Source organism: Lissotriton vulgaris, chromosome 1_1 (genome assembly GCF_964263255.1).
Source record: "Lissotriton vulgaris chromosome 1_1, aLisVul1.2, whole genome shotgun sequence".
Taxonomy (NCBI): Eukaryota; Metazoa; Chordata; class Amphibia; order Caudata; family Salamandridae; genus Lissotriton; species Lissotriton vulgaris.
Genome location: NC_141685.1, coordinates 1,672,687,820 through 1,672,703,175, shown reverse-complemented (window position 1 = coordinate 1,672,703,175; position 15,356 = coordinate 1,672,687,820). Strand labels below are relative to the sequence as shown.

At 46.1% G+C, this 15,356-nt stretch overlaps 1 protein-coding gene across 1 annotated transcript in view; it reads left to right on the top strand.

Annotated features, from left to right (window-relative positions):
• The window catches only part of LOC147751046 (uncharacterized), a 417,403-nt gene that overhangs the window by 78,169 nt on the left and 323,878 nt on the right, over positions 1 to 15,356 (top strand). Inside the window, exon 8 of the mRNA XM_086937652.1 lies at positions 14,726 to 14,791. Coding sequence (XP_086793778.1) covers positions 14,726 to 14,791 — 66 coding nt within the window. The remainder of the gene's footprint in view (positions 1 to 14,725; positions 14,792 to 15,356) is intronic.

Genomic DNA, 15,356 nt, shown 5'->3' with positions numbered 1-15,356 from the left:
TTCAAAGCAGTTGCTGGAGCACTCGAGCCCCACTCTGGCACGAAACTGGACAAAGGGAAAGGGGTGTAACCACCCCCTTCTCAGGTCCACCCATAGGAGGGACCTAGTCAGGTAATCCAGCCCCCATCCTTAGTATAAGTATAGGAGCTGTGTCCCTAAGACTTTAGATTATCCTGGACAAATCTTTGAAAGACATATCTTGGACCTTCGGCATTCCATTCTGTCTGGAAGACGGAATACATCTCCCTTGTGGTCAAGGAGTGACCACCCTCTGCAAACAGGCACCAACAACAACTTCCCTGGTCTGCAGTTTCAAGGCTCCCATCGGAACCCAAAGACTCTGCGACTCAAGAACTGGACTTCCAGACTTCTTTGACCACGATCCACATCCACAGCAAAGCTGAGACCCGTGGTGGACACGAGAGACGTGGGACCGGATATCTTGGACATCCTCCATTTTGCTACCTGCACTCCTTTCATGAAGCCTCAGTAAGTTGTGCATCGGGGTATGAGAAGCCCCAGCCCTGAGCACCATTAGAACCAAAGCTCAGGCCCCCACGCTCTGCGAGTGTCCAGTGGGCCCCGCCTTTACATTTGTGCTTGAAGCGTCTTCCCGGTTCCTTGCCCGTTGGCTAGTGATCCCCCTGAAGACGCCATCTTGAATCTAACTTGCGATCCTGGTTGCTCCAGGCTTGCTCCAGCTTCCCTAAAAAGGAGAAGCGCCACAGACCTTGCTGGTCTACAACAGAGTGCAACAGAGCCAATCTCGACATCCTGCGTGGGTTGCGGTTGCCAAGGCTTGTTGGGTCCAATCCGGATACCAATGCTGCAGTCATCTAGATCCATTGTAGGACAGCTTGAATCCAGCTCCTGGTCATCGTCGATGGCTCCTGGACCTCGTGGCTGAAGAGACAAACTCACCTTCTTCACCTTAAAGCACCCCACAGCGCCTGGTTCCTTCCAGGTCACTGGCTAGTGACCCAGACTCTGTCCCCTCTGTTTTCAGGTTCTTCACATCAACGATCAACCCTTGGATCCACCCGGACACTTTTCCTCTGGTCGCCTGCAGCACTTCTTTCAATCAATCAATCAGGAGTTTGTTAAAGCGCGACTACTCACCCGTAAGGATCTCAAGGCGCTAGGGGTGGGGGGGGTGGGGGGGGGTGGTGGGGGGTGCAGGTTCCATTCCATCAAGGAGGGGGTCTGTCGAAGAGCCAGGTTTTGAGTTTTCTTGCGAAGATGGGGAAGATTGCAGCTTTCCATAGAAAACGACGACGAAACCCGACACAAGAAGACACCTATGCACCCGGCTTCCCTGGGTGAGGTAACACGAGTACTCCAGTGCTCCTGTGGGTCTTGGATCTCAAAGTGTCCTAGTTTAAAAGGGTTCCATCCTAGTCCATCTGGAAGTGTCCTTAAACTGTAACTTTGTAATTTTTACGAACTCCATAGAAAGTCAATGGGAACCCGCGCCTGTGTTTAGACACTGCATGCGGCTCCCGTGGGTCTCCTACTTCCTGACCTTTGGTTGCTTAGTGTAGCCCCAGCGATTATACAGGCCCTAGGCCTGCTTTCTAACTCTCACATGGTACTTATACCACTTTCTTAGTATATAGTTTGTGAGGCCCCTAGGGCATAACGTATACTGTGCAACTTATCGTATATTAACTGTGTAACTTGCATTGTATTTTTACCTCTGACCTCATAAAGAGTGCAGAGAGGTTGTGTTTAGATTAAATACATATATATTTGATATATACCTTGTGTGGTGTCCTTTCATTTGGTATTCAAGGGATTATATATGGTAAAACAACTTGCTTAACTCGCCTACTGAAGTCTTAGCCTGAAGACTGATGGTTCATGCTACCACTAGGATAACTTTCTATAAGGTTGACTTTACAACCACCATCAATAAGGGTCGATTAGACTGGTGCAAGGTGCCCACTAGAACTAGTGGACATCATATGCCAGGCTAACTTCTCACATTGGTGTTCAGCGGTTGGGATAAGAGCTTGCAATTTGTTTTACCAAATATTCTTGTAATATCATCTGAAAGATCATATCAAGGTACCTGTAGGTACATATAAATCAAGTCTTATATACATAAGTTCTACTGAACTTAGTAGTTGTAGGTGGTAAGGGCTTAGTGCACCCTGACTACAACTCCTAGAGAGGTTCTAGTAGGAAACCATTTAGTGTAGGTAGGTGCCCAGACCACACCTCACTAGAAAATGTCCTTGGAAGCAGGCCCTAGTGGACCTCTTCAAGAAGAAACCCAGAGGGTCCCTTCTAAGTATGACTTGTTTACTTTTCATGAACTGAGAAGCCTGTGTACAGTCAGAAAGTTGAGACAAGGACAGAGTCCAAACTTTAACCACTTGGCAGATATCTTAATGGCTCATGATGTAGACAATGCAGCAGACTCAGGTAGCCAAAGGGGTAGAGAGGGGGGCCATCTCTCAACAGAGGAAAATGCCACTGGAGAAGATCCACTGGTCTCTGATGAAGATGATGATCAGGATGCAGTTGATGAAACTGACCTGGGCAACCTAGGACTATCTGGAGGTGGAGAGGGCCAAGTCAGGCCCCCCTCCACTCACCCCAGTAGGCCTAACCCAGGAAAACAGAAGGCACAGATCACACTCCAGTGGTTCTGAGCATTCTGATTCCTCAGTAGGGTCCAGTGCCTTTGCTCAGAGGAGGATGACTTCCCCTTAGAGGAGAGAGCACAAAGCTAGGATGAAAGAAGTCAAGCTTAGGATCAAAAGGCAAGAAGTTGCCCTTGCAAAAGATGCCCTGGCTCTTGAGAGAGAGATGGAATTCTGTGGGCTAGAGCCCACTGGTGGCAGCATAATTCATAGAGATAGAGAAAGGTCTCATGACCATAAAAACCTGAACAAGATTATCCCTCCCTATCCGGTTGGGGATGACATCCACAAGTGGATTACTGCTTTGGAAAGGGCCTGCAAAGTGCAAAAGGTCCCCAAGGAGCAGTGGGCAGCAAAACTTGTGGCTCTCCTTTTCCGATAAAGGCAGAGATAAGCTCCTAACAGTTAGTGAACATGATGCTGACAACTACACTGTCCTGAAGAGTGCTCTGATAGATTGGTTCGGCTTAACCACCGAGCAGTACAGGTTGCTATTCAGAGACACCCAGAAGACACAGACTCAGCCTGGACTGATTTTGTAGATTGAGCTACTAAGGCTCTAGAAGGCTGGTTACTGGTTAGTAAAGTAAAGGACTATACAGGATTGTACAATTTGATTAGGAGGGAGCAGATCCTTAATATTTGTCAAAACCAGCTTTTGCACCAACACCTGGTGGACTCTGATCTGACCTCTCCCCAAGAATTGGGTAAGAAGGCAGACAAATGGGTCAGGACCAGGGTGAGGCCTAAACATCAGGGTGGTGACCAGAAGTAGAATTCTACTAAACCACAAGAGAAAGGTGGGGATAAATCTAAGGAAAAATCCACTACCGGGCCCCAAAAATCCTCTTGGGGGAGTGGGGGGTGGGGGGGGGGGGGTAGGTCCCAAACTCCTTTCTCTAATGTTAAGAAACCTTATTGCCATGTATGTAAGCAACCTGGCCACTGGAAAACTGACAGCAGTTGCCCAAAAGCCAGCAATAAGGAAAATATTGCTCCAAGTAATACTCCAACACCTCCTGTTACTACCAGTAGTAATCCCCCAGGTGGTGAGAGTGCCCCCAAAACTTTGGCTGGGTTTACTTGGGGAACTCAGGTGGACTCTGGCCTAACCAGGTCCCCTACTACAGCAACTCTAGTCGGTGATAATGGCATGGGGTTTGCCAACTTCACTGCTTGTCCCAATACCTTGGGCAAGTACAGACAGGAGCCCCACATCAATGGTCAGACAGCTGTGCCCTATAGGGACACAGGGGTTAGCATCACCATGGTGACTGAGAGACTAATCTCCTCAGAACAGCGTTTACCTGGGTTTACATACCAGGTGACCAACATTGATGGAGTCAGGTCAGATCATGCCATGGCAGTAATACATCTCAGCTGGGGAGCTGTCACTGGCCCAAAGAGAGTGGCAGTGCCTACAAACTTGCCTGTAGATTGTTTACTGGTCAATGATCTTGAGATCTCAGCCTGGGCTGAGGTAGAGCAAAAGGCCCATTCCAAAATGATAGGCCTTCCTGAAAAAGTTAGTAGGGCTGTGATGGTCACAGCCCAAACCCAAACAGATTTTTGTGTTGTGAAGCCTGAAACTAGGGATCACTCCACTCAGACAGAGAGCATTGGGGAGGAAGAAAAGTCTCCCTCCCACCAGACATTAGGCGAGGGTCAGCCTCCTCAGAGAACTGACTCTACCCCTGGTGAAGGAACTGCCCCAGAGGTAGTCAGGCGTAGCCTGGCAGAGCCCCTGATGTCAGTGGACCCTACCAAGGTGGTACCCAGTCTGGAGCAGGTAACCTGCCCCTCTCTACCCTGCCTCAGTCAGCCCAGGGCTGTAGAGGTCAGGGAGGCCAGTGGACCCCAAAGGGCCCCCTGTCCAGAGGAACCTCCCGATCAGCAGATTAGCCCCCAGTCTAGCAGCCCTAGCCAGGTGAAAACTCCTCAACCCTCTGAGGGATCTCACTTACCCTTGTGTAGGAACCTCCCCCAGGTGGACTCTGTTGAACACAGGCAAACCTGGGATTCATTGGTCCCAAACCTGACCTGCCCCTCCAGTGGTCCAACCAAAGGGACCCAACCTCCAGCGGTAGGTAGCCAAAGGATGACCCTGAGAGCACAGTGCAACTCAGTCATGGAAAGAAAGGCATACATGGTGGATAGTGATTGTAGGAAGCTGATCCCAACATTAGTGGAGCCTCACTTCAGTACTCCATCCCCGCACCAGCCTTTTACTTTGCCAAAACACCCCATAGCAGTAAATCCCAATGGTGGAGACCCTCTGATACCCTTAGGGTGAGGGATTCCTTAGTGGACCATAAGACAGGGCGTAACCATGCTAGTGCAGGTACTTCCTTATATGGACACTTAGTTAATATAGGCGCACCTGGACAAGGATAGCCTTATCTCCTTTCATTGGAGCGGGCAGGGGGGGAGTGTTGTGTAGGAAGGTGGAATCTGACTATATAGTTACCCCAACTTCTTTCCTGGTGTTTTGCTGGTTTTCGACATAGTTGGCCTGGGACCCTGCTTTTCAGGGCCCCAGACTATCTGCTTTCTCTATAAAATGTACTCCATGTACATACCAGATTGGTAACTGGGTCACCCTTGTGAGCCCCTGTATAGTGTACCATAGGTACCCAGGGCATAGGTGCACCATCGGCCTACCAGGGGCTGCAGCATGTATTTTGCCACCCCTGGTTTGCCTTCCAAACTACACCACAGGTCTGTTCACACAGCCTGGGTAAGGTGGTGTAATCACCCCTTACTTAGATATAGTATACCTATATCTACCTCTACATATAGACACATATACACCTATAAACCATTCCTACGGTAGGCCTCGACAATCCTGGGGCAGAGTGCTTGGTTTTATGTGAGAGGGTGCCCTAGCATGAGCTGAGCCCCTCTGCAGCTTTCGGAACCATCTCCTTATAGCTGTTCTATGATATAGCCTACCATATACTCTTAAGTGCATTATAATCCTCGGGATTAATGCTAACTTTGGTTTGGCTTTATCAAAACATTGCGTGTAAGGTGTCAAACACTTTAGAATTCTACCCCCGCCAATTCTGGTGGCGGGGGTAGCATTCCACCCTTCTAGAGGGAAAAGACATGCAAGTTACTGCTTTACCCGGTTAAAGTTAAACAGAGCCTCAGCATCACAAAATGGATGCTGCTGCCACAGACACGAGTCTGACCTCTTGTTGCTGGACGAAGCTCTGGCAGGGGAGGCCTGGACAATAGGTTTACTGTCCAGGGAGGTGCCAGCACCTCCCCAGACAGGGGTTTTGTGTATTGAGGCAGGGAGGGCTGCATTCAGTGAAGGCATCTAGACACTGCCTGGGGCACACAAGGTGCTCCATGCATAGCACGGTTCAAACCAGTTGCTGGGGCACTCCAGCCCCGCTCTGGCGCAAAACTGGACAAAGGGAAAGGGGTGTAACCGCCCGCTTCTCAGGTCCACCCGTAGGAGGGACCTAGTCAGGGAATCCAGCCCCCATCCTTAGTATAAGTATAGGAGCTGTGTCCCCAGGACTTTAGATTATCCTGGACAAATCTTTGAAAGACATATCTTGGACCTTCGACATTCCATTCTGACTGGAAGATGGAAGACATCTCCCTTGTGGTCAAGGAGTGACCACCCTGTGCAAACAGGTACCAACAGCAACTCCGCCAGTCTGCAGTTTTAAGGCTCCCGTCAGAACCCGAAGACTCTGTGACTCAAAAACTAGACATCCAGACTTCTCTGATGCCGATCCACATTCACAGCAAAGCCGAGACCCGTGGCGGACACAGGAGACTTGGGACCAGACATCTTGGACATCCTGCATTTTGCTACCTGTACTCCTTTCCTGAAGCCTCAGTAAGTTGTGCATTGGGGTACAAGAAGCCCCAGCCCCGAGCACCATTTGAACCGAAGTTCAGGCCCCCACACTCCGCGAGTGTCCTGTGGGCCCCACCTTTACATTTGTGCTTGACGCCTCTTCCCCATTCCTTCCCTGTTGACTAGTGAGCCTCCTGAAGACACCATCTTGAATCTAACTTGCGATCCTGGTTGCTCCAGGCTTACTCCAGCTTCCCTGAAAAGGAGAAGCACCACAGACCTTGCTGGTCTGCAACAGAGCCAATCTCAACATACTGCGTGGGTTGCAGTTGCCAAGGCTTGTTGGGTCCAATCCGGATGCCGACACTGCAGTCATCTAGATCCATTGTGGGACAGCTCAAGTCCAGCTCCTGGTCATTGTCGATGCCTCCTGGACCTCGTGGGTGACGAGACAAACTCACCTTCTTCACCTTAAAGCACCCGACATCGCCTGGTTCCTTCCTGGTCACTGGCTAGTGACCCAGACTCTGTCCCCTCTGCTTTCAGGTTCTTCACATCACCGATCCACCCGGACACTTTTCCTATGGTCACCTGCAGCACTTCTTTGCAGCTCTCCATAGAAAACTACGACGAAATCCGACACGAGAAGACACCTATGCCCCCGGCTTCCCTGGGTGAGGTAACACGAGTACTTCGGTGCTCCCGTGGGTCTTGACTCTCGAAGTGTCTTAGTTTAAAAGGGTTCCATCCTAGTCCGTCCGGAAGTGTCCTTAAACTGTAACTTTGTAACTTTTGCGAACTCCATAGAAAGTCAATGGGAACCCGCGCCTGTGTTTAGACACTGCACGCGGCTCCCGTGGGTCTCCTACTTCCTGACCTTTGGTTGTTTAGTGTAGCTCCAGCGATTCTACAGGCCCTAGGACTGCCTTCTATTTATTTTGAAAGTTTTATATAGCGCGAACAAGATCTTCGCAGATATCAGAGCGCTTTACAGAGGAGGGGAGCATATATACACAGATACATCAATAGTGTTAAAAGTACAGTGAAGTGATATCATAGACAATCAAGTAAGTCAATTTCAAAGTCAAACAAAAATGCAAAGGGTTCGAACAAGTAGTACAGATGAGTATTGAGTCTTTGAAGTTGATCCCCAGTAGTGGTTCAAGTGTATTTAGCCATGAGGATCGCTTTTACTTCTTTCTTGAAAAGTATGGTAGAGGGGATGAGCCTGGTTTCAGGGGGGAGTGAGTTCCAAATCCTGGGAGCCATTCCTGAGAAAGAGCGTTTATAGGTTTTTTCCTTGCGGAATCTTTTAGGCTTTAGCAAAAGATGGTTTGTGCCTCTAGTGTTTCTGGAGCCTCCAGAAATCGTCAGCTTCTGAGCGAGGTATCTAGGTGAGCTCAGGTGGACAGCCTTGTGTGTCAAACAAGCGATTTTCAGGTGTATTCTGGCTTCAAAAGGCAGCCAGTTCAGGGATTTGAAGTCAGGGGAGATGTGTGAGTGCTTTTTTGATCCAGTGATAAGTCTCGCTGCGGCGTTTAAAGAGGCTCTTATGGGTGCCGTAGTAGCTAGGGGGAGACCGCAGAGGGCGGTGCTGCCGTATTCTATTCGAGGTATGACTAGTGATTGTACCGCAGTTTGGAAGTCTTTGGCTGGAAGGAAGGGTTTAAGTTTCCTAAGGGTGTTGATTTGGTAGTTCGCTCCCTTAGTTGCTTTGTTGATGTGTTCCTGCATGCTGAGATTGGTGTCAAGTGTTATGCCCAAAGATTTCGCTGAGTCCACGATGGTGGGTTGAACATTGAGTGCCGTTAGGTGTTTAAGCCACATTTGTGCGGTAGTGATCTTCGCGGGAGGTGAGATCAGAAGGAACTCTGTTTTAAGGGCATTGAGTTTGAGATGATTAGCGGCCAGCCAGGATTGGGTGCTTCTGATCGTTGAGTTCAAGAGCGTGATGTCTTTGGGTGATTGTAGTTTGAGATAAAGTTGGGTGTCATCAGCATACATGTGGAAGTGTACATTGGATTCTTGTAGCAAGGTGGTGAGAGGTTCCATAACTAGGTTGAACAAAGTTGGGGATAGGGAGGATCCTTGTGGTACGCCTAGCGATACAGGTCTTGGCGCGGACATCAAGTTGTTGCTCTTGAATTTCTGCGACCTGTTATGCAGAAAGGACGTGAACCATTTGAGCACAGTTCCAGATAGGCCAGATTAGAACGAACTCTCATGTGGTACTTATACCACTTTCTTAGTATATGGTTTGTGAGGCCCCTAGGGCATAACGTATACTGTGCAACTTATCGTATATTAACTGTGTAAGTTGTATTGTATTTTTACCTCTGGCCTCATAAAGAGTGCAGAGGGGTTGTGTTTAGATTAAATACATATATATTTGATATATACCTTGTGTGGTGTCCTTTCATTTGGTGTTCAATGGATTATATATGGTAAAACAACTTGCTTAACTCGCCTACTGAAGTCTTAGCCTGAAGACTGCAGGTTCATGCTACCACTAGGGTAGCTTTCTATAGGGTTGACTTTACAACCACCATCAATAAGGGTCGATTAGAATGGTGCAGGGTGCCCACTAGAACTAGTGGACATCATATGCCAGGCTAACTTCTCACACCGGCCACATCTGAAGACAGCCTGCACTACTGGGAAGGGTCTTGAGGGAAGCTTTCAGTACACTCAACGTCTGTTAAACGTGGAGGATCCAGGGTAGAGGAGATGTGTTGGAGCCATCGACCCACTCACTATTTTATGTTCAGAGGAATTTTCATTCCGTAATGGGGGGAAAAAAGAAAACAGGCGGGGAGTGAATCTAAACTACTTTCATGGCTCCTTCTCTGGTGCAGGGGAGGACTTTTTAGATGAGGGCCTGTATTTAACAAGCATTCGCAAAGCCAATAGGTCTCGCCTTTTTGATGGAGCAAACTCATGTACTCTCATGGCATGCTGAAAAAAAAAGAAAAAAAGAAGTTCCCTAAATGTGAGCAGTTGAAGGATGCAAGTCATTCAATCAAAAGGATGGTAAAGAAGCTTCACTTACAAAAGGGACAAACACAAGAAGAGGATGCAAAGCCAATGAATAAGAAGGAAGCAGATGAGAGTGAAAAGAATGCCAACCAATGGTAAGAATGGTTGTGCGGCTGAAAAGAAAAAGGTTAAAGATGCCCTTTGGAAGGGGGAATCACCTCATGGTTTAAAGAAGGGGACAAGGAAGTGGCCCCAGGAGATAATCTCCTTCTTACCAGTATTGAATGTTCGCTATCTGGATCTCATTGCAAACAAGCATGGCAAAACTGATAAGTCTGGAGTTGCATGCAAGGCCTTTGGTTTTGTCAATGTTTATTTTTTCATGGTTTTTGCAAAACCTAATTGTTGGGGAAGCTGCCGGGCCCTCATCAATCTGGGGGGAAAATTAGGTAAAAGCAAAAAGTTTCTGGTCTAAAAAGCATGGAACTACTGTGAAGATGCGCTCCTTGTGAATGGACAGAATGCTCTCACTCTCAGTGAAGTTAGCCTATGGCTGAGTTGGGCTGACCCATTGCTTCACACTATATAGCGTAGTAGGTGGAAGAAAGTATCAGACTATTGGAGGAAGATGGCTGGCTGAAGGACCCCTTAACAATGCATATTATGCATATAATATTAGTAATATAAAAAGATCTTGGCTAACGCTAGCAAAGGTGCTGCAGCACGCCAAGATAACCATAATGGAGTTCCAAAGGTGAATGAGTGTTAAAGACGACTTTAAATTTTGTTTTAATCTTGTCAAATTTGCTGTATGTTGAAAGATAGAGGTCAAATGTCTGGCTAATATTCTGACTAACTGCTCTTTATACGTTTAACATGGACGTTGGTATTTACTTTCCTTTTTATGACTGCGAAATGAGAGGGCTTTTTAAAGTTAACTATGCGACAATCTTTCTATTGTAAAAGGAAAGGATGTAGAATGCCGCTTTTTCTAATACACATTTAAATACCTTTAAATGTTCTGTACAAATATTTCAAAATAAATAAGCAGTTAGCAGAGTACAAATGAAGAGCTTTTTTGTAGTTCTGAGGTCTGATGAAGCAAAGATTTTAATAGGGTCAAAACAAATCAAGAATTTACTTGGTGGGCAAATGACAAATATTCACTGAAGTCCAATTTCCACATCATCATTTGTGAACTATATAGTTTTATCAGTAAAACTGTATGTCTGTGCAAAGTTAGTGGTCATTTCAATGGAAAATGTGCTGTCTGTAAATGACAGTGCGCTACCACTCAATGCTTTAGTAATACATTTGTAATAGTGTACTCCAAAATGCAACATCAGCTAAATAGTACACCCTTACCCCTCTCTTTCTGAATGTGCTTGACTCATTTGCGACTTTGTGTGATGCTTGGATTTTCTGATTCCCTGTGAGTATAATGATGCATCCTTGATGGCACGACCCCCAATCTGAAGATTGTTTCCGCACTACTGTACTTCGCCTTCAACTCTTTTTGCATCCTGACAATTGTCCAGTGTTTGCGTTGCATTCTGTTGTAGATCTGACTTGTTCTTTGTAACCTTTTTTTAGTTCAGTCATGTCTACACTTTTTTATTTTTATATAATTTGTTTTTATTGTGATGACAAGACAGACATCGGATTAAACCATAACTCAATGCATCCTCGATTCGAGGACCTGAACATTACTCAGAAAGAACACAGCCATTCAGCCCACATCCCGGGGATGTCTACACTTTAACTTCATATTCTGCGTATTAATTTTTTTAACCTACTTTCGTATACAGTTGTGTTTTTTTTTACCTATGCCTCCTCGTTTACCTTCCTCAACCCGCACGTTCGTTTGTTTAGCTCTCCTGCTTTCATTATCCTGGTTTTGGCCGATGTTGTGGCTTGTAAACCTTTTATGTTGATTGTCTGTGTATCCTTGTAACACATTTTCCATGCCCTTAAGTACACAAGAATATCAAAGTAAACGTCAGTGCACGAGCCATCGCTATGGCAATGGTGGAGCGTGGCTCCGTGTGTGCTTAAGGTGTGGAGTCTTCACTGAATAGTGATTGCCAAATCATGAAGCTGTGCAAACACCCAGGGGCCGCCATGTTGAATTCCCATGAGGGGATGACGCAAGTCTGAGAGAGTGTTCTATAACACTAGTCTGTGCTTAGAATGCATTGGTTTCCGTGGGAAATAGATTGATAGGTATTGGTGTCAGGAGACTGTCAACTTAAATTAATCACCCAACGCCTACTGCAGGAGCATAAAGTCTTGCGTTGTATCTCGTGTTGTACACAACAGTAGTTTGATGTCTGCAGAGGAGACAATACACCGAGAGGTCCCAAATGTAGGACCTTATAGGATAAAAAGGAGAAACCTAGAGACCAATTGTTTATTCTGACTATGGGATGCAGTGCACGAACTCATTTAATAATGCACACATTGTACCAAGGACTAAGTATATGAACTGTAGCACAGCCATTTGGGCTGTATGCATCAATATTTCATGCTCTGAGGTTGGAAAATGTAGTGCGTGATCAGAGTTTGGTGGTCAGGTTACTTCATCACAAATCTGACCGATATCCCGTCTGCCTTATTGGAAGTGCCAAAGGATATAATTCACTTCATTTGTGTTTTACTACAAACTAGGTTCATCATAACTATGTAATAAATAGGCTACCCTCATCATTGGAACACTGTTGTTAATTCCAGCATCCTACTTTATTTAACTCTGCTCTGCAGGAGAAAAAAGTTTCCACTTAGCACCCAAACTCTGGAATTTAACGTTCTGTTCCAGGTGTCATCATTCCTTTCACTATCTATTCACACGCTGCAAGCGTGAGAGAGACAGTCACAGACTTGTTGAACTGTTGAACTCTGTTACTCAGTTTGCTACTCCGCTGCTACTGCAAGGCTCATACATGCATGTACAAGCCTATGCAGGTCTCCATTCCAACTTTCTTTTAAGGTCCAGTTTACTAGACAGCACAGCTGACAGGTTGCGCAAGACGAATTGTGGGCTTACCAAGAACATTCAGGAGCTTGGTGCCACTGTTTACCATTAGTTGACTTTCCTGTCATTCTGGTTTTTCTGCTTATTATTAGTGTCCTAGCTTGTCAATCATGTGTTTGACCCTCCCATGGAGCATAGCATCTTATACCATCTCTTTCGATTGTCCGGCTTGGGAAACGTCGTTTACAACGTGGTGTTTACACCACACGACCTTTACCACGCTGCCATTACAACGCAAGTTGTTACTACGACTTGCGCTGGATGGCGCTGTTGGTTAAGGAATATTGTAATTTTCTATTCCAACACCTTCCCTACTGTTACGTGGACTGGTGTTAGAATAGAAAATTATAATAATCCTCAATTCGCGCCCTCCAACGTAAATCGTTGTAACGACTTGCGCTGTAAAATCAGTGATGTAAAGTACCGCGATCAAAATGATCGCGTTGTACTATCATACATCCGGCTGGCTTCTATGCTTCCACTGCTGTCTTTTCAAATACTTTTTTTTGTTAAGCATCATGAGATTGCATGTTTTTTTCATCTGTCTCCCGCGTGAACTTCTCTTCTTTTGCAGTCTATTTTGTTCTTTGTTGCCCTCATGCTTATTCCTGACCCCTCCATGCTGCGTTAGCTCTCGTGTGCGCCCGCCATTGCTGTATGTTTTATTCTCTCCTGTTGTTTCACCTTCTCACTCCCGCCCTCCGTGTTGCTTCCGTCCCCACTGCCCTCTGTGTTGCTTCCCCTGTCTGCAGCCCTCCTTCTCTGTTGCCTGTTGCTTTTCCTCCCCACCACCAGCCTCTATCTTGACTCCACCCTCCCTCTGTGTTGCTTTCCCCACACGCACTCTCTGTGTTGCTCCACCCGTGCCCGCCACGTTGCTCCCGTTCTACCCATACCCTCCATGTAGCCCTGCAAGGCACTTAAAAAACATGTTTATGTATTTTTTCTTTTTACTTGCCCATCCAACTTGGATCTCCAAATCAAAAAGAAAAAAAGTCTTGCACATGGTGATGTGCATGCCTACAAAATGATGCAGCTAGCTGCGTGATAGTCTTTTTGTTTCTTATTTAGCCATGCTGCACAGCATTAGGGATGCCGTACATCATGGCTAACACCATTGGCACAGCCAATAGGTCTTAAGGCCGACAATGCTTTTTTGTGAGCTACTTTCTTCCCGGAACCTTGCAATAATATTTATCTAGTAGCTCCTGGTCGTTATCTGTGAACATTTTGAGCTGACTTGTCCCAAACGTTGTCATAACTGAATTACAGAAATTAATTTGCAGCAGTCCCTGGTGGAGGGAAATCATACCCCCAACCCTAAAATAATGATAAACTACACCAAAAAATATTAAGTAAATGACATACATATATGCAATTTCCATGAACACAGAACACACTGTACTTTTAAATCCCTGGTACTTGGGGTCAAACCTTAAGAGATCCCAGGCACGCCTCTGGGTCTTTAACCACACTTACACTGCACCATGGTTGCCACTTCTACGGATCGCAAGTCTTCATCCCTCTTTTCCTCTACAAGATGTATTTTTGCCCCGTGTGTATTTGCCGTCAGAAAAGAGTGCATCCATCCTTGCTGATTGTGTAACGATGCACAGGTTATACCGTTGTGTGGTGACAGCTGAAATATGGATGATGAATACCTAAATCTAAATGAGGCTTCCCTTGGTAAGGGTTCAACAAAGCCAAAACAATGTCACATTCATCATTATTTGTGCCACTTTGAGTCCATGCTACTGAAGAAGGACCATTTTAGCCCAAGAGAAGTACAGAATAGTTGAAGCCAATGATGTGAAACTGTGTTAGAAGAGGGCCAGGTATGCACGTATGCTTTAGATGATGAAATGAGACAAGGACTGGAAGTAAAGGAGATTGGGGTTGTTTTGGAGGTGCCTAGCCTTGTTGGTGAACTGTAGGCCTTCCTCCCTTCATTCTTCACAATAAGTAGCCGAACATCAGTTCTTATTAACAATCAGAAGCCCAGTTCATACTTGCAAGCCTTTGGGCTATCATGCCTTATATGTCCCTTCTTCAGTCTATTCAATCTGCTGTGAAAACTAAAAGGGAATCAGAGTCACATGGATTGCCTTCTAAAACATGGCGCCCAACACCACTGGATGTCTGATCATTGTATGCGAGCGTTCCTAGTGCAGCGTGTACAACACCCCTTGGGTTCTGGTTTGGGAATGTGACTATGTCTCCCTCATTGACTCTGGCCCCCTTCTCTTACAGAGATCTTCAGGAAGAGTTGAAAGAGTACGAGGAGAACCTTGGGGCAGAGATGGAAGGTTGCATCAGGTAATGGAAGCTACAAACACTACTGTGTACGTCTCAGGATTTGTTACATAAGGAGTTCAGTACAATATAGGAAAAATAATATATAACCTTTAATAGATAATATTGCATTTCAGGGACTTCTCAAAATAACAGACAGGGTACAGGACCACATAAACCGAGATAGGTGTTCAAGTCGAAATGTCTCTTATCTCATTGCAGGTGCAAATCGCGCCTATTTGTAGTTCATGATATTGCCATGCTCTTCACTACAGACACCTTGCCCCCCTGCTTTGCCAAAACATGGCCCATATGATGCAGCATGTCCAAGGGTACATACATGAGATGTAAGAGGCGGGTATCCTTTGTTGGTAATTGAGGACTAAGCACAGGGTCATGTCCTCCTAAAATCTTCGGCTACAATCCAAGATGGCAGACAAGCTACAGCCTGCAAGACCTACTCTTTCCCGCTATGCTACAAATTGGCCTAAATTTGCAGACTGTAGAAGATCAATTTACTCTAACAGCCTGCCAGATTTGTCCTGACACTGTCTCAAAACAAATGTTTGTTCGGAAATCAAACTCTAGG